This window comes from Protomyctophum bolini, assembly GCF_963924005.1.
Source record: "Protomyctophum bolini genome assembly, chromosome: 22".
Taxonomy (NCBI): Eukaryota; Metazoa; Chordata; class Actinopteri; order Myctophiformes; family Myctophidae; genus Protomyctophum; species Protomyctophum bolini.
This window is the reverse complement of record NC_137883.1, coordinates 22,510,231-22,534,371: the sequence shown is the minus strand read 5'-3', so window position 1 is coordinate 22,534,371 and position 24,141 is coordinate 22,510,231. Positions and strand designations below refer to the sequence as shown.

The window sequence follows — 24,141 nt, the reverse complement described above, 5'->3', positions numbered from 1 at the left end:
TAACCTAACCCTAACCGCAAGCACGGGAGCAGCGCATGTCGGACCATCGCTTTTTCGCATCGCAGCGAATGTCCCCCCGCTGCGGATCGGATCGTTGCCCCGTCGGCTAGAATGCTGTCGGAAAAAAGGCCGCCTCCCGTCGGAAATAGCCTTCCTCACTAGCTCATTCAGTTTATTGGCATTATGTTGTTGACACATACTTCAGCCTCAGGTATACAGATGGAAGAGATCGATTAATCGATTCCTTTATTGATCGGGGCGCAGCAGTAAAACGTTAAGGATAAGGGTCATAGAAGTACACAGAACAGTAACATCACAATAAAGACACCCTTAAACATTATTAATACAGTATATTTCCTACATTATTATTATTATATTACCACCGCACCGACATCATCGTTCCTTTTCATGAAAATCCGCTTTAAAATGGTGTGATCCTTTGTCGCCGTGTTGAACTACAGTCTATACACCCAGTATATTTACTCATACTGCCTGATGGAGAGAGAGAGAGAGAAACAGTAGCAGTGTAAGCCAAGTCTGCTGGTTGGTGTTTCCTGACTTCCTGACCTTGTTCACACCAATCTTGGAGAGCTGCCACCTTGGAGAGCAGCACCTGGCTGTGCATGTGAGAAAGTCATTTATCTTTGTGTGTGTGTGTGTGTGTGTGTGTGTGTGTGTGTGTGCGTGTGCGTGTGTGCATGCGTGCGCAGAGTGCCGACACCACCGCCCTCAGCCACACAGTGACCGGGTTGCGTCCCGACACAGCGTATGAGTTTGCTGTCATGGCGACCAAGGGTCGACGGTCGAGCACGTGGAGCATGACGGCGCACGCCACCACATACGAAGCAGGTAGGCTACCTAGATTGCTGATAACAATATTGCTGATAACAATAATTAATTATTCCAATCTAGTTGTTTCGATATTGAAACAAGCAAACAGGGAATAAACAAAAAATCACACCTGTGTGAACCAAGTGGTGCAACTCCCCTCTCTCTCTCTCTCTCTCTCTCTCTCTCTCTCTCTGCTCCGTTAGATTAGCTTTATTATGGATCGCGCATGCGCGCTGCCGTCCACCCCCTATTATACAGGCAGACTAAAAGCTGAATAACTCCTAATCTACGGAGCTCTCCATGGTTTGGTCAATTAGCGAGATTTTCGGAGGTTTTTGCTGATAATCCGGTGGTCTAGATGGAAACATTGGTGCTTTCTAGAGCAAGGATGGCTATATTTTAGCTCGCTAGCATTGACGCTATTTATGTAGCAACAACATCCACACACGGGTGCGGGTGCGTGCGCACACCAGTGGTGCACGCGCACGCATGCGCACACCACTCGTGCTCATAGACCTACATCACAAACAAACAAACAAACAGGTACACGGACATTGCTGGATGTAGAAGTGGTTGCACCACTTAAAAAATAACCCAAACTAAAATGAATCAATGAGTGTGTTATCAGGAAATGTGCAATAATGAATGTGGCATTATATGACCTGGTCAATCAAAACATCCTTCAATTTGTTCTCATATAAATGAAGTGAAGAAAGTTGTACAGCTACAGTATATGTATGGCTAAATTCAAATTCTCACGTTGCTGTGAGTTTGAGAACTACTTCATTTAAAGTCAACAACATCATCATTGTTTCGTCAACAACACTCTCACCCTGCCCCTATACCTCCTTATCTTATGACGAATTGAAAATGGTGGACCCTGTCTTGTAAACAAGTGTAATGCTTTATGGTGTCGTCCACTCACAGTTAACAGTTTTTGTATTGAGTTGTGCTTGAAATGTACTGTAATTCTGCAAACTGTTAATAAATACTTCAATCAATCAATCAATCAATCTCCGCTTCCCCCAAATGTCCTGTTTTCCCTTGCCGGGACCCTGCAGCCCCAAGCTCTGCCCCCAAAGACCTGACGGTGATAAGCCGTGAGGGTAGGCCACGCGCCGTCCTCATCAGCTGGCAACCGCCCATGGAATCCAACGGACGGATCACAGGTGAGTGTGCTATAGCCTGATAGCCTGGTCTCGTTCTGAAAGTAAAGGATGTGTAGTGGCAGCTGGGTTTCTCAAAGTGGGTGCCGTGGCGTGGTGGCACCCTAGGGTGCAGTGACACAGAGCTACAGGCTCACTAACGTGACACGTTGACGTGAGCTTGTAAATCGTCTATTTTTGTCGAATGTTTTCCCCCCAAAATAGGGATCCTGTGGTTCACGTGGTTAAACGGCAAATAAAAAAAGTTATTTTCAATCTGTTCTGTTAAATATAGAATATGACATTTTAACGGCAATATTGTATATCGTATCGATATTGCATTATTTGGCATAAATACGAAGATAAGAAATGGTCCATATCGTGCAGCACTACCCAGCGGTATTGCATGGAAGTTATAGTGGTGAGTTGAGCCAAATGAGTGTGAGAACCACTGGTGTAATGTATGTGTAGACTCTGTAGAGTGAAGCATGTGTGGTGTAATTTATGCGACAGCATGAGTAGTAACACTCGATAGCAGAGTCCCGCCAACAAAGGCATTAATTGCCCGGATTAGTCTTGGAAAACCACCAGGCCTCTGAATCACAGGAAAGTGTGAAATGTGGGCGAGACAAGTTCAGGGACTCTGGTCTGGAACCACGCTAATGTATCCAGTGGTGGTTACATTTATTCAAGTAATGTACTTACCATAAGGATCACATTTTGAGATGGTTTTGAGTACAATTTTATTTAGCCTATTTACTATAGTTACTTTGTAGATTTTGATTATTATTACAAAACGTACATTAACCACTTCAGCCGATCTACAAGCTCATAAATGCTATTTTCAAAAGATGTTTATTATATATTTTATATATTTGAAAACTTGTGAACTGGGACATTGAGTACATTGTACTCTTGGTACTTCACATTTTGAGACATACCAATATACATTTGTAGTTTTACTCAAGTCAATTTAGAATTCCGGACTTTTACCAGTATTTCTAGATTGCAGTGTAGTATAGATATACTTTTACTTACACTACGTGTCCACCACTGTCCACTTTACAGGCTACATATTGTACTACACACTGGACAAGCACGCACCCATTGACGACTGGCTGATGGAGGTGGTGGGCGGCGACCGCCTCACCCAGCTGATCCCGGACCTGACGCTGGACTCCACGTACTATTTCCGCATCCAGGCGAAGAACTCAAAGGGTGTCGGCCCCCTGTCGGACCCTGTCAGCTTCCGCACGGCTAGAGGTGAGGAGGGGATTTTTTTTGTTTTTATATTAGTTATACTTTCTGTGAATAAAACTTTTTTTTGTATACGCTGTCTATATAATACATAATACATGAATGCATTTGTATGCTTTTTAACAGCACAGATATTTTGACTTTTAAATGTATGCGAAAGTAATCGTAAATCATTTTCGTTTGAATTAATGAATTAATGATATTTTTTCAGTCGAACATCCAGACAAAATGGCAAATGACCAAGGTAAGATAATAGTGTTAGTAATGTTACTCCTACTACTCTAAATAATACATGGCTTGCGGAGTTAGTTCAGTCAGATATACTCAATGGTCTCATTCAGTGTTATGCAAGACCCACATGTCATTCGCTGACGTGGCAATCATCTGACCGTTGTTTCCGAATGTCGGACCTTCGATGTGTCAGATCTGCATGTGCAAAAAAACGCTGAACGCCAAGATAAAATGTTATAGGCACCCTTGTATTCTCATTCTATAATAAATATTTGTTCAATCTATTGAGTGAGTTATCTGACTGAACTCTACTACAAATAGACAGTACTGCAAGTCAGTCGCACCTGTAGAATATACAGTGCTTAATGGCCAGACATGGTGTCAATGAAAATCAGAAAAACATGCATTATTATAGTGGACAGAGGTGTGGCAACACTGCAAAGTTGAAACCCCTTAGCAATAAGAGTGGGCAAAGAAAACGGAACGTGATCACATAAGCAGTAGCACATTTTAAATTGTATACACATTTTGTTTCACTGAATACTGGGTATTTGCAAGTAGTGATACAACAAGGGGGAAATTACTTTACTGCATTTGACCTTAGACGGGGATGTTTTGAAGCTGCCAAAGCAATCAGTGAAAACACTGAAAATACAGTTTTGTAATATATATAAACATAGGGCATATAGTTTCATACTGCTGTTTTTTTTTAAATTCCCACCCAGCTTTAGTGAATTAATTGAATTGTGATGTTTGTAACATGGTTTGTTTTCTGCATACAGCATTTCCCTTTGCTGTCTGTGGGATATTTATTAGCTCTGGGTGGAATAGTATGGTAATTTGACGGGTGGATGTCATCATAATATTGTTGGTTGATTTTTTTTCTTCATTTTCTTCGTTCTTTTTTTTTGCACATAATTGTTTATGTTCTGAAGGGTTAAATGTTCAGCTGGACTTTAACAAAGGACATTAGATAATTGTAATCACAATTGCTACTTCTACTACTACTACTACTACTACTACTATGACAATTATTACTACTACTATTAATAACAATTAACAAATCAATCTCTCTCTCTCAGGTGGAGGAATGGACCACTCCTATTGGCCTGCAGACAACAACTTGATTGACAGGAGCATCAATGGTAGGCCACACCCCTCTTCTCTTCTCTTCTCTTCTCTTCTCTTCTCTTCTCTTCTCTTCTCTTCTCTTCTCTTCTCTTCTCTTCTCTTCTCTTCTCTTCTCTTCTCTTCTCTTCTCTTCTCTTCTCTTCTCTTCTCTTCTCTTCTCTTCTCTTCTCTTCTCTTCTCTCCTCTCCTCTCCTCTCCTCTCCTCTCCTCTCCTCTCCTCTCCTCTCCTCTCCTCTCCTCTCCTCTCCTCTCCTCTCCTCTCCTCTCCTCTCCTCTTAAGCCAGATTCAGTTGTCTCTAACCAGCAGCATGAATTTCAATGTCACCTCCAGTTATATTGGTATAGGCGGAGATCTCTGAATGCCTGGCTATGGAATTATCTCTCTCTCTCTCTCTCTCTCTCTCTCTCTCTCTCTCTCTCTCTCTCTCTCTCGTCTAATGCTTCATTGTTAATGAGATTGTGTAGGACCGAAATAGCCAATTTGCTTGTCCACATATGACGTAATTCTCCATTCGTTGGCAATGGCATTTAATGTTTGTGTTAGGACAAAGATCTACACTAGCTGAATATAGGAGTGGCTAGCGCCCCTCAAACATTACAAGACATTATCAAAGTAAATAATGATTGATTACTTTTTCATCGCCCACAACATTTCTGTTGGCCAACTTTGTAGTCCCGTACAACCCTACTTCCTGGTTTGCTGTGTTCCAGAATCTCCTATTGGTCAAATGCGGCCGCCTCACGGCAGTGCCACGCCCCAGAAGAACGGCAACCTGCTGGTCATCATCGTGGTCTCGGTGGGAGGAGTCACGGTGGTGCTGGTCGCCGTGGTAGCGCTCATCTGCACACGCCGGTCATCTGCGCAAAAGAGGAAGTAAGAGAAAAGAAAAAAAAAATATATATATACTGTATATATATGAGACTCATCCAAAAAAGAAACCGTGGGAGGTGCAAGTCTAGCAGGCATACAGTATATTCAAAAAGGGAAAACAATCCTTCCAAGGAAGGGACTGCACACTCCAGGGAACAGAGACGGACAACTTACTGCATCAAGTTATTTATTAGCACAACGTGTTTCGCCGTGAGCTTCATCAGGTGCTATCTAGCACATTCATTAGTTTCCATTAAGTTTTCGTCAGTGAAAAAAGGTATTCGACAAACATTTCTCATCGGAAGTATCAGTCGACGGCAATCAACACTCTCTTTTAGTCCCCTCTGGTCTGAGTCCCCTCTCCCCTCCTCTCATCTGCTCCACTCTCTCCCCTCCTCTGGTCTGAGTCCCCTCTCCCTCCTCTCATCTGCTCCACTCTCTCCACTCTCTCTCTCCACCACAGGAAGCGTGCCAGCAGCGCCGGCGGCGCTGGCAAGCGCCAGAAGGAAACGCGCCCTCCGCCCGACCTCTGGATCCACCACGAGGAGGTGGAGCTCAAGAGCCTGCCCACGAACTGCGGCGCGGCGGGCCCCTCCTCCTCCGGCCACAACTCCTCCTCCATGTCCAGCTCCTCCTCCTCTGGGGGAGGGGCCCATGGCCGCGATCCTTCCGCCGCCGTTACTCCCGCCACTTCTGTGGGAGGTGGCGGGGGCGGGGTTGGGGTTTCAGGCGGGGGTGGGGCGTCGGCGGCGTTGGCTCACGGCCAATCGGATGGCCCCCTGTGCGGGAAGGGAGGTAAAGCGTGCAGAGCTTTTTTGGATTGTCGTATTAGTTTCATCCATGCTTTTGTTCGTTCTGTCATTCATTCATATATCTGTTTTTAACCAATTTAGACCTGAGGACCTTATTTTAAACTTTTGCTGTTGAAAAATAGCAGATCTACAAGTGCATAGTTCGGCACCGAGTGTCACGCTACGAGCTTTTAGATCTGCTAAATAAAAACTAAGTAAAAACTAAGCCATGATGCCAAAACTATGATTGAATATACTGACACTTCTGTCAACAAATAAAAACTAGACTAAAATCTTATGGAGGGAATAATGGAGAAGAGATCAAGATCATTGGTTGCGCTCGGGTGTAACGCTCTTAAAATAGCAGATCTTCAAAGTTGTAGATCAGCTATTTTCAGCATGCAGTGTAAAATCGGCCATTACGACACCATCAAGGCCCGCCAAAATACAACAAAAATAACTGTAGGCTTATTCGACCAAAATGGTATGATATTTAGCCGACTAAAACTAGACTATAACACTAAACATTTCAGGTGACTCGTAATATCTGACTAAAACGTAATGAGGTGTTCCTCAACGCTATCTCCTACAGGTGAAGTGGACGAGGCTAGCAGCGTGAGCGTCAGCGTGTCGACGCTGGAGCGTTCGCTGGTAGCGCGCCGCGCTCCCACCAACACCAGAACCAACATGATGATCCCTCTGGACGCACAGCCCAGCAGTACACGTACGTCTGTCTGTCTGTCTGTCTGTCTGTCTGTCTGTCTGTCTGTCTGTCTGTCTGTCTGTCTGTCTGTCTGTCTGTCTGTCTGTCTGTCTGTCTGTCATGTATTATTATTACAAAACATACATTAACCACTTCAGCCCGATATATATGCGTGGAAAAAGTACTCACAAGTTATAGTGTACTGCACTGTAGAAATATTCACAAAAGTCCAGACCAGAATTCTAAATTTACTTAATAAAAAATACAAAAGTGTTGGTATCAAAATGTACAAAAATGAAAATAGCAGATCTATAAAGCTCTACGAGCTCATAGATCAGCTGTTTTTAATAATCTAAAGTAAGTACTAGTAACTAAAATGTTCTAATAATTGTAGTGGAGTAAAAGTACATTATTTGTCTATGCGATAATAGTATCGTGTACAGAAGTAAAAGTATTTAAAATCGGAAAATATTCAAGTAAAGTACTACTTTACCACTTTCTCTCTCTCTACAGCCGTCGTGAGTGCAATTCCCGTACCGTCCCTGGATCAGTTCCCGGGCTGTGGATTCACACTGAGAGGCTATCCAGGTTATCCATTCATTGATCCATCAATCTATCACAGTGGTTTTCAACCCTTTTCATACCAAGGTCTCATTATTTATTCTGCATTTGAGCCACGGTCACAGACCACCATTTGATGACATTTATACTCTCAGACCCAAGAATATGCTGTTCAAGATTTTGTCCACAATTCCATGCTGTATTGATGTTGGTACCACAGCAGGAGATATAACAGGCATATATAGATTACATAACAACTCTTCCACATTCTCTAATTGTGTAGACTTCTTGTAAATTAAGTAATGCAGATGTTTAACAATAATTTAACTCTTGAGCATTTTACGCTCAGGAGGACCACTTGAGGACCCCCTCAAGGACCACTGGTGGTCCCCGGACCACTGGTTGAAAACCATCTATCAATCTATAAATCTATCTATCGATCTATTTGCTGTACATGCAGGCATGTGTCTAAATAATTAGTTAACCTCGCTCCCTTCCCTCCCTCCCTCCATCCGTGTATCAGACCCATCCTTACAGTCCCCACAGAGCCAACTCCAGGCGCCCCTGCTGCCCGGCTCGTCTGCCCAGGCGGGAGAGCTCGTCTCTGGGATCGGAGGCATGCCGGTGGTCCAAGGAGCTGGAGGAGGTATAGACAGTGGTTCTGCCATATCTTAGGCCTAGTTATTATTGCAAATACAATTTATAATTTAGGCATTTAGCAGACACTCTTAATCCGGAGCGATTTACAGTAAGCACGGACAACACAAGGTAATACATCAAATGCATAGAAGTAGTCATCTAGGATTATAAGTAAACCAAGAACATATCATCAGATGCATTGTTGGTCCACCCCTCCAGGCGAGGAGGTGCCCATGGCCCCGTCTTATCTATATTTATTATTATTATTAATTGTTCCATTGTTGGGCCAGGCGAGGAGGTGCCCAGCATGGCGTCGTCGGTCGGTGTGAGGAGCATACCGACGGCGTGCGTTCGGCCAACACACCCGCTGAGGAGCTTCACCTCCTCTTCCTCCTCCTGCGCTGCTCACGCCTCCGTCAACCCCTTACTGCCCCCTCCTCCACCCTCCATCGGCCTGGAGCACAAAGTGTACACGCCAGGTGAGTAAATACCGCCAAAGGTGTTGATTTCGTCGGCTAATGCGAAAAGATTTCCTTTGACTACCTTTTCTTTTTTTGGATGTGTGAATATTTTCTTTGTAGTGAATGAAACACAAAATTAGAAAACAATATTCACATTAAAAGTAGAATAAGAAAGAAGAATCACACCCTCTGTATTTATATTGGCCACATGACGTCGTAATTTAGTGCCCTAAACAAAAAATAAAGTCCATAGACTTGGCTAGCTCTAAAGTGCTCTAAACAAACCCCATAGATTTGGCTACCATATGACGTAATCTTCAAAAGCCTTGCATTGGAGAGGGCTTGCGCCCCTCAAAAAACGACTACATTTGCTGTTAGACCAGGTTTATGATGATGATGATGATGATGATGATGTCCTGTGTCTCCAGGCTGCTTGGCGAAGACAGCATCTCTGGGCCAAGCAGGAAAGGCCAGGTCTCCTCTACTTCCTGTCTCAGTCCCGACAGCACCCTGCACGGGTGCCTCCGAGGATATGAGCACAGAGGACACCAACAACACAGCTAATGTGAGTAGTATTAGCCCAATATTAGCCCATTTCGACCTCTTCTGACCTCTCCTGTGTCCTAATAATCTCTACTTCCTGTGTGATCGTGCATGTCTCCAGGTCTACGAGCAGGACGACCTCTCGGAACAAATGGCGAGCCTCGAGGGACTCATGAAACAGCTCAACGCAATCACAGGCTCCGCCTTCTAGTGACGCCCCCGCTCCAATGACATCTGAAGTCCATCCTCTCACTTAAAAGCCCAAACCACACCAAAGGGTCGAGACAGGACGAGACGGTTTTAGCGTTCGTCCCAGTGGTGTGATACTGTATACAGGTATGTTGCACGTCCACCCAAGTCGACCCAAGTGATTCAACTGGTTCAATTCAATGGTCCCAAACCACACCAATGGGTCACCATGCAACTCCTCGCAACCGTTTGGTTGCGAGGAGTTGCATGGCGAATCTTTGGTGTGGTTTGGGCTTAAGACTATGACTTCTGACCACTCCACCCTTTAGACTCGATGGCCTACTGCAGTGGTTCTCAAACCTTCTGATTGCAAGGACCCCCATAAATCTTGAGAGTGTAGAAAAAAATGTTCCATTTGGACACTCTCAGAGTTACAGACCCGTATGGGTCCATTTGGAAGGCCCTCGAGGAACCCCGAGGGTCCCCGGCCCGGACCACACTGTGAGAACCACTGGCCTACTGTGATTTACTTATTTTCTTACTGTATATGATATGACGCGCCTCTCCCCTTGGAATCGCATTGCGTTTCTGTCTAATCGTGGATAGACTCGCTTGAATATGTTCTTTTGAACCCACTATATCTGGTTTTGAGTGACTCACCTAGTCTGGGATCAGTGGGTCTTTTGCTCAGACAAGAAGTTGCAAATTGTTGAGGAATCACATTCCTGACCTAGGATCCGTTTGTTTTGTCCGCTGATTGCAGATGGATTGTTCCGAGTTTGGCTGGTTTTGGGCTGTGGTCTCTCATGAGGATTACATTCTCTTCTAATCTGACCTCAGATTTGGTAGTTTGGTCTCACTTTGTAGTAGCCTAGTCTACTAGCATTACTACTAAGAGTTACTGCTACTAATAGTACGGGCTTCGTGTCAAATATTCCTCAGCCAATGAGGACGAGGGGGCAGGGGGTTAAATTCATTCACTCTCCCGATCACGTGTACTTAGGGATCCTAGTGTCAGGAATGGGTTGGACAAAAAAGAAGATCGGCTTCAGAACCCAAACTCCACGAAGGGTTCATTGAAAGCGAACCATGTAAAACTGATTTTTTTTTATTGGGCTGGAAACTTGACTTGGGAAAACAGTTCTGTGAAGATTGGACCTGGTCGAGTAGGCTACTATAGTGCTACTACTATCTGGATTTTCTATGAGGGCTGCTTAAAAGCTTGAAAGTCATTGAGGTGTCCTGAAAGAGTTCCATCGCAGGACAACTGGTCTTTGGAGTGGACTTTAAGCCTAAACAAGCTGAACAAACTCCTATCCAGTGTATTTCTTTTTCCTGTACTGGGTGGAACTATATGTGGCTGAACAAGATTCTGAGATCCGCTCATCGATTACACATCCTGACACTGATCCTGATCCCCAATCGGATTGTTAATCCAATCCCGAATACCGATACGTTTCCTTTCTCGTGAAATAAATGTATGAATAAGTGAATAAAGACTTTCCTTTCCACACGTTTACCGAATTCTGTGACCGAAAGACGTAATGTGCCAAAATCGCCATTTTGTTTTGTCTTTTTTACTACAAACAATGCCCTTCCAATGCGCTCCTGAATTCTCTCAAATCCACTCTCCCTATGCCACCCCCCCCCCCCCCCCCCCCGCCTCTGCCTCTCTCTCTCTCTCTCTCTCTCTCTCTCTCTCCCTCTCCTAAAATGAGACGTTTGCCAAAAAAAGATGAAGTAGTTGTAATACTTCCTCATAAAATACTACGGGGGGAAAGTCTGGTTTCCCCCCCCCCACACACAAGGGGTTTGGTGGATCATCCTTTATTTTTTATTTTTATTGATTTTCAGAAGTACCTACCTTTTTACAAAAAAGATAGTAATCAAACAAATTGTTTACAACTGAGAGAAAAAAAATGTAAATCGGCCATGTTTTTCTTTTCAATCTTTTGGACACTGTTTCAAATAGTTTGAGAATTTGTTTGATGGACCCTGGACAATAGCAATAGCTTGATTCAAGTACGATGAAACTGTGTTATATCATATTAGTCATCATGAGTTTATTATCATTATTGTTATGCTTATATTAATAATGAATTTGGACATACTCATTCAATGATTTATTATTATTCTGAAATGTGTTAATTTGACATGGAGGAAAGGGAAAAGCATTTTATTTGTATTTTGATAGGTTAACATTTGCAGGAGAAAACAATTGTCAATTCAATTCATTCAGTCGCGTTGACGGCAGAAAACACAAAACAGGTTCTCTGTGTGATTAACGAGATTCCATCCAATCTGCCTCCAGACCAAAGCTCAGATTTACTGAACTAAAGCTGATAAGTTAGCTATAGAACAGGTTTGGTGGTCATGCTGTAACTCTCTGATGAGTTCGGTCAGGGGACAGGCAAAAGCTATATTTTCTGTGCCTATAGTAATTTTTGTTATACTAGTATTATTATGTATGTATTTAAAATCACTCACTCCAATCGGTTCATGTAAAATGGTTTGTGTCCGGTTCACTAGGCTATATATTTATTTATATACATTTGATCTCCATTTTATTGTTTTCTAATGTATTCATAATTTATTTGCACTGCATTGAATTATCTTTGTCCTATAGTCACTTTCATTATGAACGTGCAACAAATGTTGGCTCACATGGGGTGAATTCGGAAATTCACACTGAGCGCACTGGTGTGCCCTCTTGTCGTTTGTTAATTCAGTGTTAACCTTGCGTCACCAGTCTTTCTACCTCGGAGGAATGGTCTGTGTTTCCAAATCGCCGTGTGAACCGGTCTGGATCGGATGGTAATTTATGTCATGTTGTCACTGATTTGTAATCCTTAGACAGGAAACCACAACCGGAATAAGATCTATCCAAAGAAATTTCCCACGATCATAATTTTAGGGCCTAACCAATAGGCCGTGGGATAACAAAGGTATAGAGATGCTAAATATTCTTTTTTGACACTCACATTTATATTTTAAATATCAGCAAAACCACGCCGCATCAAGGATTTTATTGGGTAGGCCATAAAATTATAATCGTGAGATTCGTGGGTGGTAATTATTTTGGGTACCGATTCCGGCTTGTGGTTTCCTGCCTGATGACTACAAGTCAGTGACACATAGACACAAAACTTATGGTATGATAGATTTTAAATGGTTTATTTAATTCATATAATGAAAGTTCTGGGCAAATGGAAAAGGAACGTGTTGTGGCAATTGTACGAACTCTCACGTTTTGTTATTTTTATTTCACTTTCCTCCTTTTCCTCTTTCTCCTTTTCAGATTTGTTTAGTGGTGGAAAAATACTCACATGTTTTACTTAAGTAAAAGTATCAATACTGCAATGTAGAACTACTCTGTTACAACTAAAAGTATGGCAATCAAAAAGTATTGGTATCAAGTTCAACATGTACTTAAAGTACCAAAAGTATAAAGTAGGCCTACTCATTATGTAGAATGTCCCATTTCACAAGTAAAGAAAATTATAAAAATATATTTTGAAAAAAGCAGATCTATACGACGCATTGTGAGCTTTTAGATCGGCTATTTTCAAATGGCCAAAGATATATAATATAGGGCTGAAGTGGTTAACGTATGTTTTGTAATAATCAAAATCTACAAATCTTCAATTGTAGTGGAGTAAAAGTACAATATTTGCCTCTGAAATGTGGAGTAGAAGTAAAAGTACTGAAAATGTGACATACTCAAGTAAACAAATACCTCAAAACTGTAAGTGTTAAGTACAGTACTTAAGTAAAAGTACTTAGTTACTTTCCACCACTGGATTTGTTTTGTTTTTCCCCACGCTAAGAAAAACAAACATAATGGAGCCATGGAGGGATAGTGAGACGGAGGCTGTCTGAGAAAACAAATCTACATTATTAAAAAGACTGGGTGAATAGAGATAGAAATGAAAATAAAATGATCCAGAGATGTTTCACTTTCTTTTAAACATCATTTTGTTTATCTCCAACAAAGCCCCTGCCCTTGGTATTTTGTAAGGGCACAAAATAATTAACATAGATTTTACAAAGTCAGTGAAAAGTGGAAACAAAAAAGTTGATTTGTTTCAATAAAAATCTTTTTTTCTTTCCTTCGTATGAAACATTGGAACATTGTATGGAATCTGTTCTTTGTGTGTGTGTGTGTGTGTGTGTGTGTGTGTGTGTGTGTGTGTGTGTGTGCGCGTGTGTGCATGCGTGCGTGCGTGCGTGTGTGCGTGCAGCCTAACGGGTCCATTTGGTTCAATTTTTAAACTCTCAGAGTTAAATTAACTTTGATTTTACAATATACATTGCGGTCCCAGAGATAGAAATGTGGGACCATAACCTAATTCAGGTCAAACCGGGAATCCTTGAAAGGACTATGGGGATCCTTGGCATATATTTTCTAATGGGGGACCGCAGGCTAATGAATTTGGGTGTCTTTGGCATGACAATGTTTGAGAGCCACTGACATAAACGACTGCAATCTGTGCTTGTTTACGGGTGACTCGGGCAAGGACAGATTGCAGGATGAGGAGGCCCTTATTAGCTCTGAACTGTGTAGAATGCACCTGGGTGACTGGCTGGGTTACAATACTACTAGGGAAATGCATCACAAGGAAATATGAAATTACCTACCTGCTTGTATCTTGACTTAGAGATCGTCTCAAAGTGCAAAAATGGCAACAAAGGTAACCAGGAAAGATCACTCCAGTGGTCAGTATAGGAATGCACTATGCACTATACTGTAGGAGGACACTAGCATGGAGTACTCATCCAATGTCATTTCGACTATGCATGCATGCACGTTGTGGTACTTTAGCACCTCAAAGGCATTAAACCAGTAAGACGGCTGAGGGCGAGAAGCTAGGGCGAGGTCGCGTGCACACATTATACATCCGCCTTGCACGGCTGCTCGACTGCTGGGCAAGTGCTGGTGCTTTGGCATGGGTTGGCATGGCACGAGATGTCACGAGACCTTCACCTTCACCGAGATTTCATAGTAAATGTAAATGCAAAAAACAAAACTACCGACGTCTCAAAACAAACTGGATACACTAGTAGGACTTACACCCATACCTCACCTAACTGCTGCTCATTGTGCTATAGCAAGTTATTCAAAGATTTGCACACATATTCATGATTGTTCAAAAATAGCAGATCTACAAGCTCGTAGCGCGACACTCGGTGCCTGCTATGAGCTTGTATGTCTGCTATTTCTCAACAGCTAAAGTTTAAAATAATGGTTAAAGTGGTTAAAAGCTATACAGCATAAGCTATCAGGTAATTTTTCAATAGCTAAAATAATGGTTTCACAGACGTGTTTCAGTCCTTAATGGATTGAAAGAGGGACATACCCGTGTATCTGTCAGACTACTTCAATAGACGGTCAGAACACCAGAAGGAGCCCCATGCACTGATCTCACTGAATCCCGTTTCAGCACAAAAATGGAGTCAAATTCAAACTGCTATTCCACCAATGAATATTCCATATTCATTGGTATATATATACCAACTGTTGGTATATATATATACAAAACGTATGACCCCTTAAACGCTGCTTCAAAACCGCACATACAGGTGGCTGCAATTAACTGGCCCCTGTAAAGCAGTGGTGTGAAGCAACTAATACAGTTTAATACTTAAGTAGCCTACTGTAGTTAAGTACAATTGTGAGGTATTTGTACTTTACTTGAGTAAAAGTACTTTTAAAAGTGATGGAAAACGTATTGGAATGTCCTTTCCTTCTTTACACAACCCAGTCTCTCTCTCTCTCTTTCCCTCCCTCTCCTCTCTCTCTCCCTCTCTCTCCCCCCCCTCTCTCTCCCTCTCTTTCTCTCTTCTCCTCTCTCTCTGACTGGCTGAATGTCTCTCTCTCACTCTGGACACACCTAAGCTTCCATGCAAGGCCAAAAGAAGCTGTCTGCCGGCATCTCTTCCGGTTTTTAGACAGCTGGTGGATGGAAATGAATCTCCACCCACACGGAAGAATGCTGCTGGGGCAAGCTTTTCCAGGAATCTGGCCGACACGGCATTCTGCCGCGTAGGTGGAGCTTCATTTCCATCCACCAGCTGTCTAAAAACATGGAAAAGACACGGCAGACAGCTTATTTTGTCCTGCATGGAATCTTAGGTGTGTTTGCACTGTCTCTGTCTCTCTCTCTGTCCACCACTACCATCTGGTGGCAGTACAAGTGAACAGGTGAAACCGAAGGTTCCACATAGTTCTGAGTTACAATTAAATACAAATAGTAAAATACATAAATAAATTAGGGCTGGGACTCGAGTAATTTTTTTAATTCAAGGCATTTTAATCAGTTAATCAAAATGAGTTTTAATTGTATATTAATATGTGACCTGAGAAGCTTTTTTTTCAATTACGGTAAAACATATTTTGGTATGCAAGTGAATCAATGAGGGGGGCACTAGCCCCTATAAGCTTTTGTCCCCACATGTCTCAAGATTTTCCATTGACAATGAACAGAGAAATTAGGTCAAGATTTGATCACTTGGTCTTGCTAAAAGTCTGCCCAAAGGAATAGACCTTGAGCCTGACTATACCACAGTCCACAGCAGGGATACTCAAATAGATTTACCTGTGGGCCACATTACAAAAATGGCAAGGGGCCAGGGGCCAGTAGATAAAATTACGACATTAAGGCCCAATCCCAATTCCTCCCTTCGTCCTGGCCCTTAGCCCTTGCCCTTGCTTATGCGCGTTCACGTGAGGGGGAAGTGTTATCTCAATTGTCTTTGGATGGAGGGGTAGGGCCGAGGGCGAGGGGTAGAATCCCCTTCGTTTGAAGGGATGTCTCGACGGGACTTAAAACGGAGCAACATCACTGAGGGCTGAAAGGCGGACGAGGTAAGAAGCCTTTTATGTCCTTTATTATGGAAAAATATTATAATAACCAATATTATTTGAATGTATTAACAATCTGCATCGCCAAAAATATCGCAATCTCTAGCAAAGGTTAACGTTACCTCACGTGAACTAACGATATGATGCGGTGTTGCATTCATACAACGTTACCCATTTGGCACCGCATCAGCGCTTTATTCTTTTTTATTTATCGCCGGTGCGCCGGTGATACAACTCGGATGCAAGCTAGCTTATTAGCAGGCATCAGTCCGACCCCCCAGACCACGATATGTTAACATTTTCAGCTCTTAAAAGCCGTGAAATAGCCTACTGTACCTACATACCGCTGACGCTGCATAACGTTGGCTACTCGCTGCAGTGATAGCTATGGTTTTATCATGACCAATGTTAAGCTAATCCCCACAAGTTGCAAAACTTACATAACTAATTAGCAATGCTTGTTGTTTTTCCCCCAGGCAAACCAGCTATGGAACAGATTGCAAGCTGCTGTGCAGACTGTACATTGAATGGAGATGAATCACGATGGCATTTTCATTGATAGAAAGTTACTCTGTTCTTAATGATATTAAAAACAATGACCAGTGACCACAGCCCCTTCTTTATATACTGTAAATTGTTTTTCCTTTTTCTAACCCTATATCTGTACCCATGCTATACAAACTGTTAATACAATAATCAATTAATCAGGTACAACTGTTGAGCAGGTGTCAGAATGAGCTATATCTAGCTGAATTACATTCTGCATGGTGGGCTACCAACATGAGACAAAATTACAATATATTTATTTCATCATAACCACAGCAATGTTATATTTACGTTCCATCTCTACAGCTTAAATCAAATGGAAAGCAGTTTCCAAAGTGGGTTATGGGCTAAATGATAGTTTGTACACTCAGAGTTAATTGACATTGATATTACAATATAAATTGGGGGTCCTAGAGACAGAAATGCCATCAGAGTACTGGTAGTGAGCTTGCAGATCAGCTATTTTCTGAGAACAGGTTGTATATCAATATCTACAAGGGACCTTCAATATTTAGGGACGTTCCAATTCCTAGGGGGATGATTTATCTCCCTACCCCTTGACACTCATTATGTAGGGACAAGGGGAAGGGGCAAGGGCTGAGGGGTAGGGTTAAAAAACGAATTGGGATTGGGCCTAAGTAGCTGTCTGTCTGCCTGTCTATGAGTAGCTGTCTGACTGCCTGCCTGTCCAATTCTCCATGAGTAGCTGTCTGTCTGTCTGCCTGTCTATGAGTAGCTGTCTGCCTGCCTGCCAGCCAGCAAGTTGGTTAACAGAAAATAAATTGTTATGGCTGAGTAAAATAAAATACAATAAACACAATTTGCCTGCAAATATAATGCTACACCAAAAGGGGTTCCCGCACAAAATGGTACTGTAGGATAATTCGATGCTAGAAGGCTTTCTTACTTTTCTTTGTAGTTGTTACGTCCCCACCAAAGAGGTCCAGGTGTTATTTTCTGCAAAAGCGCATTATTGGCTATTTCAGCTACCATAAACCCCCAATGAATTGAATTTAATTTAATTGAATTGAATTGAATAGGGCATTGGGGTGTTGTGCTAATTTGCTTATTTCCATTGCTCAAATCATAATGTAAATAGTATCCCAAGCGGCACACTTTACTACTTATTTCGATGGAAATAAGCGAATTAGCACAAAAATCCAACCCCCATTGTGGGCTTATATATGGGGAAATAGCCAATACTTATACTCAAAGCTTATATTTATGGTCTCTCTCTCTCTCAACCTGCTCCACAGGTCAGATCAGCTTCTTCTTAGCCCTGACATGCTGTGAATGCTGGACCCTATAGAGCCCTGACATGCTGTGAATGCTGGACCCTATAGAGCCCTGACATGCTGTGAATGCTGGACCCTATAGAGCCCTGACATGCTGTGAATGCTGGACCCTATAGAGCCCTGACATGCTGTGAATGCTGGACCCTATAGAGCCCTGACATGCTGTGAATGCTGGACCCTATAGAGCCCTGACATGCTGTGAATGCTGGACCCGCAGGGGTGTCAAAGATACGGCCCGCATGATGATTTCATCAGGCCCGGCATAAATTTCTGAATATTTCACAAAAAAAAGCGAGTCTCTAGCTCATTTCTATCAAAAGTTATGATTTTTTTTTAAGAAACACCCAAAATGCTCCCTCCAGCCGCTAGAGGGCAGCAAATGTCAAAAAAATCCTCAGGTCCAGCAGACGGCACTGACGTGAGACAGGAAATAAACAACACGTTCAGGTAAAAAAACATAACCGGCAATCTTTGAATCTTGCTTCACCAGTCACCACCACTACTACTACTACTACTACTACTAACTACTACCACCAATTCTCAAAATGGCTTTGTCAAAAAAGAAGAGAAAAGTGGACACGGAGCACAGAGTTTTCCAGGAAAAATGGACTGACGATTATTTATTCACAGAGGTGAATACAAAACCAGTGTGCTTGGTATGTAATCAGCCAGTTTCAGTGCTCAAAGAATATAATATTCGGCGCCACTATGAGACTCTTCATTTAGAAAAATATGGCCATTTGAAAGGACAACTAAGAAAAGACGAAATAAACAAATTGTTAGCTGGTCTGAAGAAACAGCAGTCAACTTTTTCTCGCAGCCGTGATATCGCTGAGAGCCAGCTACCTTATTGCCAACGAGTTGGTGCAGGCATCCAAGGCATTTTCTGATGGTGAATTGGTGAAAACATGCATGCTGAAGGCTGCAGAAGTCGTGTGCCCTGAAAAGCGACAGGCCTTTGCCAACATTAGTCTATCGAGGAACACTATCGCAGCCAGGGTGACAGAACTTTCAGGAGACTTGAGCAGCCAAATGAAAGACAAAATCAAGTCATTTGTTGCATTTTCGGTTGCAATTGACGAGAGCACCGATGTTACAGATATTGCTCAACTGGCCATATTTATTAGGGGTGTTGATGAGACTTTGGCCATCACTGAGGAGTTCGTTGGATTGGTGCCTATGAAGGACACCACAACAGCAAATGACATCTTCAGCTCTCTCGTTGAAGCGCTGGACAAGGTGATCTTTTATTTTTATTTGTTATTCATGTCCTCACTGTATTGCATTACTGCTTGTTTTTTAATGTTAGCTGCATTTCATGTCATGAAAGGTGCTATACAAATAAAGTTTTATTATTATTATTATTATAAGGTGGGAGCATTCACAGCATTTCAGGGCTCTATAGTATAGAGCCCTGAAATGCTGTGAATGCTGGACCCTATAGACTAGAGCCTATGCCCTAAATCCCTGACCACGACATGCTTGATATGTGCTGTGTAGTGCGAAACATCCAGACCAAGGCTGAGTGAGAAGATCAGGCAGCCAGGATAATGAGGCTGGTTGGGGGCCATTGATACTGGGAGGAGAAGTACTGCATGGCCAGCTAGCCAGCCAGATGTATGGAGGATGGAGATGAGATGACTGGAGTCTGGAGAAGCTGCTGGAGGTCTCATCATGAACTGGAGAGAGAGAGCCACAGAGAAGGTATGAACTTTGTCTTTTGCTTCTTGGCTACTGCTTGTGTTTTTAATGCGTGTGATTCAAGCTGGTGTGCTATTGCTGTCATTTTGGGACCCATTGACCGGGTGGCAATGGAACTGGTTCTGGCTCTGGGGTTGAATGCTATAGTCATCATGTGAATCTAGAGTTGGTCTGTTGTGTTGTATCTGGTGTACAGTATGTGAGTTCAGTTGTTGTACCAGGGAACAGTATGTGTGTGTATGTGGCTCTTGATCACTTCAATAATCCCATGAGTGGATTTTCTATTTCCATTTGGTTGAAGATGGAGCTTTTGGATGTTAAACATCCAGAAGTTAAATGTCATGTTCCTATATGGTGTTTTGTTTATAGGACAGATCGTTTAAAAGGACGATTACATTGGTTGTAATGACGATATTGTGATGTCATTGCATGGTGACATCATTATTTAGAATAGCTAACGACGACGATACTCAAACTGAACGGCTGTTTGGCATAAACTAACATAATATTGAAGATAAAAGTGAGGGTAGCAAAGTGAAGACGCCAAAAGTGATTGGCCAGAATTACTTTTTTTTTTTTTGTAAACTTTATTTTACATTAGGCCAGAATGACATTTGTGATGATTTGATTGGCTGAGCATGGAATGTGATGTATGATGAGGTATGATAAGAGCACCACTCACTTCACATGAGTGTGATTTTTAATATAAATTTACTCAAAATGTCCAGGTTCACATTATGGCAAGTGGACTATCTCCATAGACCTGGCCAGTGGCCACTTGTTTCTCTTGCAAAATCTGGGGGAAGAATGATTAGAATTTTTATTGTGATCTCTCACTCTTGAAATATATACCGGTAATCCATTGGTTTCTGTTGTGTGTGAACAATAGCCAATAGCAATTCAAAGCAGTTGTCCTCAAAACAACAACTCCAGCCGCTGACTCGCTGTCATAAGAATGGGAGGTGCCGGTGCGCGTGCAGCCCATTTGTGCATGGCTGCACGCGCATCAAGTATAATGTATGGTGTATGCTTCGTCCCGTGATACGGTGATGGTGTCGCGCACGCAGACCTAATCAAGGGAACTTGATTCAGCTGGAGGGGCACTTCCTGTTCCTGACGAGGGAACCTCCCGAGAGCACTTCAAGTCAAGGGACTGATTTCAAAAAGGGGGTTCGGGTGCACCTCACTAGCCAACACACAAGAGGAGGTTGAATGGACTGAAACTGCAGCACTCCCCATAACAACAGGTTTGGAGATCTGTTGTGAATTGATTAGGCCTACATAATGAAACAGTCACTCTTGCGACTAGCCCCATATGTGGTGTTCCCACACATACTGGGGCTACCTTGCGACCAGTCTCAATGTTTGTAAACACCTAGCCATGATTCATGACTCTCGTATTCATACGAGAGTTATGAAGTAACTGCACCCTGTTTTTGGCGAACGCTGCATTTACAAGATTTCCGTATAAACATTCAGATTTAAAATATAAAGTACTCACAATTTGTCCCACGGGTGTTAGTTAGTAGCAGCTCCAGCGATTAGAATTTCTGCATCCCGCGTTGTTTAATAAAAAGCATTTTTATCCAAGCTGTTATTTTCCCATTGGCTTTCAACTACGCGCCCCTATCGGTCGGGAGGAGGGTGGCACTCGGTGTGTTCGATATAGGTACTCTGACCGCCCTGCCAATACAGACTAATAGGCGAGTGCGCTCCCGGTGTGCAACTGTGGATTTCCCAAACTAACCCCGTTTGAATAAAGTAGGACAAAAATGCTTTTTATTAAACAACGCGGGATGCAGCAATCCTAATCGCTGGAGCTGCTACTAACTAACACCCGTGGGACAAATTGTCAGTACTTTATATTTGAAATCTGAATGTTTATATATACGGAAATCTTGTAAATGCAGCGAGCGCCAAAAACAGGGTGCAGTTACTTCATGACTGTCATGATAATCATCATGGCAGTCATGTTTCAGGGCTAGTAAACACCGGTAGGGTGGTGTTTTGCGTATATTCTTTCTACGTCCGCGCATTCAATTATTCAATCAAAGCAAACGGCACAAACAATATTAGTTTGCCTGAACTACAAAAATCTAAGATACAAATTACTGTCGCGTGTTGCCATTCTCTTGTACTATTATTTCCCACCACGGAGTAGCCTTGCATCTCGGAGGACAGGCAAGACGGGCAGTGTCGGTAGGGTAGGCCAATCAGAGGCAGTCGGGGCATTACCATGTCTATGCTCGGACGTAGAAAGAATATACGGCTACAGCTATACGTCTGAAATTCGTCCAGTGAAAAAGGTTCTGTGGTGAAAAAACTAAGCTTGATTAAAACGAGTTATTTTTTTGTTTCTGTAAATAATTAATCAAAATTAAGTCCCAGCCCTAGCTATTTAGGGATGTCCCGATAAAAATGTTTTGCTCCCGATTCGATTCCGATCATTTGATTTCTATTGATCTGCTGATACAGATTTTTCCATGTTCCGATATTTATATTTTTATATAGCACTTATGTCATGTCACAATAGTACATATCCAAAATCGCAGACAATATCCAGTCTAATATCATGATATGAATATAATATTGATACTGAGATGTCCCGATCACGTTTTTCTCCCGATTATCATAATATTCAGTATCCATATTTGATCTCAACATTGACTAATATATGAATTGGTCAAGAGTGCCACAATTTTTGTAGTTTTCCAGTTTTCCGTGTGTCTGTCTATGAGGTGACTTCATTGGACCCCCGGGTGAGGTTATGTGCAAAACTGCAAATGTGTCTTGCCTTTGTGTTTAGGGTTTCTTCCTGGAGGCTGAACCCAATTGACAGTCAAACGTGCCAATGAAATAAACACACAAATAATGACATAAATCGTATGTAATTCAATTACATACGAACAGCAGCTAAAACAGACAAAAAAAGAACAAGAACCAGAAAACAACAATTTAGATACATTTGATTAAACTAATCTGTTTGTTCTTAACCATCGTTTGACCTGGCCTAGGTTGTGAGAATAGTGCTTTCCCTTCATGTGACTGGGAGACAGTTCCTGTTTCGGCTGTCTTTAATGGAGATGTCCCAACAAAGGTGGTCTGGTCTGTCTATGGTCCATTATGCATGGAGATAGACATGCAGGGCAGGTCTGTCTGTCTGTCTATGGTCCATTATGGAGATAGACAGGGCAGGTCTCAGTCTGTCTGTCTATGGTCCATTATGGAGATAGACAGGGCAGGTCTGTCTGTCTATGGTCCATTATGGAGATAGACAGGGCAGGTCTCAGTCTGTCTGTCTATGGTCCATTATGGAGATAGACAGGGCAGGTCTGTCTATGGTCCATTATGGAGATAGACAGGGCAGGTCTGTCTATGGTCCATTATGGAGATAGACAGGGCAGGTCTGTCTATGGTCCATTATGGAGATAGACAGGGCAGGTCTGTCTATGGTCCATTATGGAGATAGACAGGGCAGGTCTGTCTATGGTCCATTATGGAGATAGACAGGGCAGGTCTACATGGTCTGTCTGTCTATGGTCCATTATGGAGATAGACAGGGCAGGTCTGCATGGTCTTGTCCATCTTGGACGTTGGACCTGATGTTCTGGAAATGGCTCCGGTTTTCTGGAAATGGCCTCTTATGGGAGAAGGCAAAAAAATAGGTGGAACCAATTGGTGGCATATCCCTCGGCAGGCATGTAGGCCTATACTGCATGATAAAATATTAAAATGTAATTAAATAAAGCAGAGGTATATCAGCCAGATGACGCCTGAATAAAGTCCATAGACTTGACTGGCAAAAAAATACATCATAACTTCCCTAAACAAACATTAAAGTCCATGGACTTGGCTGGCCTATGACACAATTTCGGAAATCCATGCATTAGAGGGGAAAGTGCCCCTCAAAAATAAAACGAAAGAACTGTGACATTCTGTAAAAAAGAAAAGAAAAAGTGCATAGAATTTCAGTATTCAGTTATAAAAAAAGCTGAAGAAACATTGGAGTACTTGACTGTCTGTTGCCAGTTTGAAAGTGATTTCCCTTCCTCATTACCCTGTATGTCCCGGAATGAATGAACAAAACACACAATAAATAAATAAAAAGTGCAGAAAAGAATGACATTATGCTCCGTTTTGGCTATTCAGTTTGTTTTGTAGATATTGCTATTTAAAAAAAAAAAAATCCGTTATCATTAACAGTAGCAGTGGCTGCCTCCATGGTCAATCAGATCTTTTTCTCCTCATCTGGCTCTCTGGCTTTGATCATGTTCTCGCTCCAAGACGCCTTTCTCTTTGGCTAATTTCAGTGTGTGACGCCGGTGCACAAACCAAGTGGGAAATCAGGCTTAATTTGTATGAGATCCGATCTTAGGTCTGATTC

General features: G+C 42.4%; 1 protein-coding gene across 1 annotated transcript in view; it reads left to right on the top strand.

Annotated features, from left to right (window-relative positions):
- The window catches only part of dcc (DCC netrin 1 receptor), a 107,951-nt gene extending 97,112 nt beyond the window's left edge, over positions 1-10,839 (top strand). The window contains exons 23-35 of the mRNA XM_080755627.1: positions 711-849; positions 1,893-2,000; positions 3,045-3,239; positions 3,445-3,477; positions 4,547-4,609; positions 5,307-5,469; positions 5,930-6,261; positions 6,850-6,981; positions 7,474-7,548; positions 8,045-8,167; positions 8,451-8,639; positions 9,050-9,186; positions 9,286-10,839. Of these exons, the coding sequence (XP_080611753.1) occupies positions 711-849; positions 1,893-2,000; positions 3,045-3,239; positions 3,445-3,477; positions 4,547-4,609; positions 5,307-5,469; positions 5,930-6,261; positions 6,850-6,981; positions 7,474-7,548; positions 8,045-8,167; positions 8,451-8,639; positions 9,050-9,186; positions 9,286-9,375 (1,779 nt within the window). The 3' untranslated portion in view covers positions 9,376-10,839. The remainder of the gene's footprint in view (positions 1-710; positions 850-1,892; positions 2,001-3,044; positions 3,240-3,444; positions 3,478-4,546; positions 4,610-5,306; positions 5,470-5,929; positions 6,262-6,849; positions 6,982-7,473; positions 7,549-8,044; positions 8,168-8,450; positions 8,640-9,049; positions 9,187-9,285) is intronic.
- Positions 10,840-24,141: the final 13,302 nt, after the last annotated feature.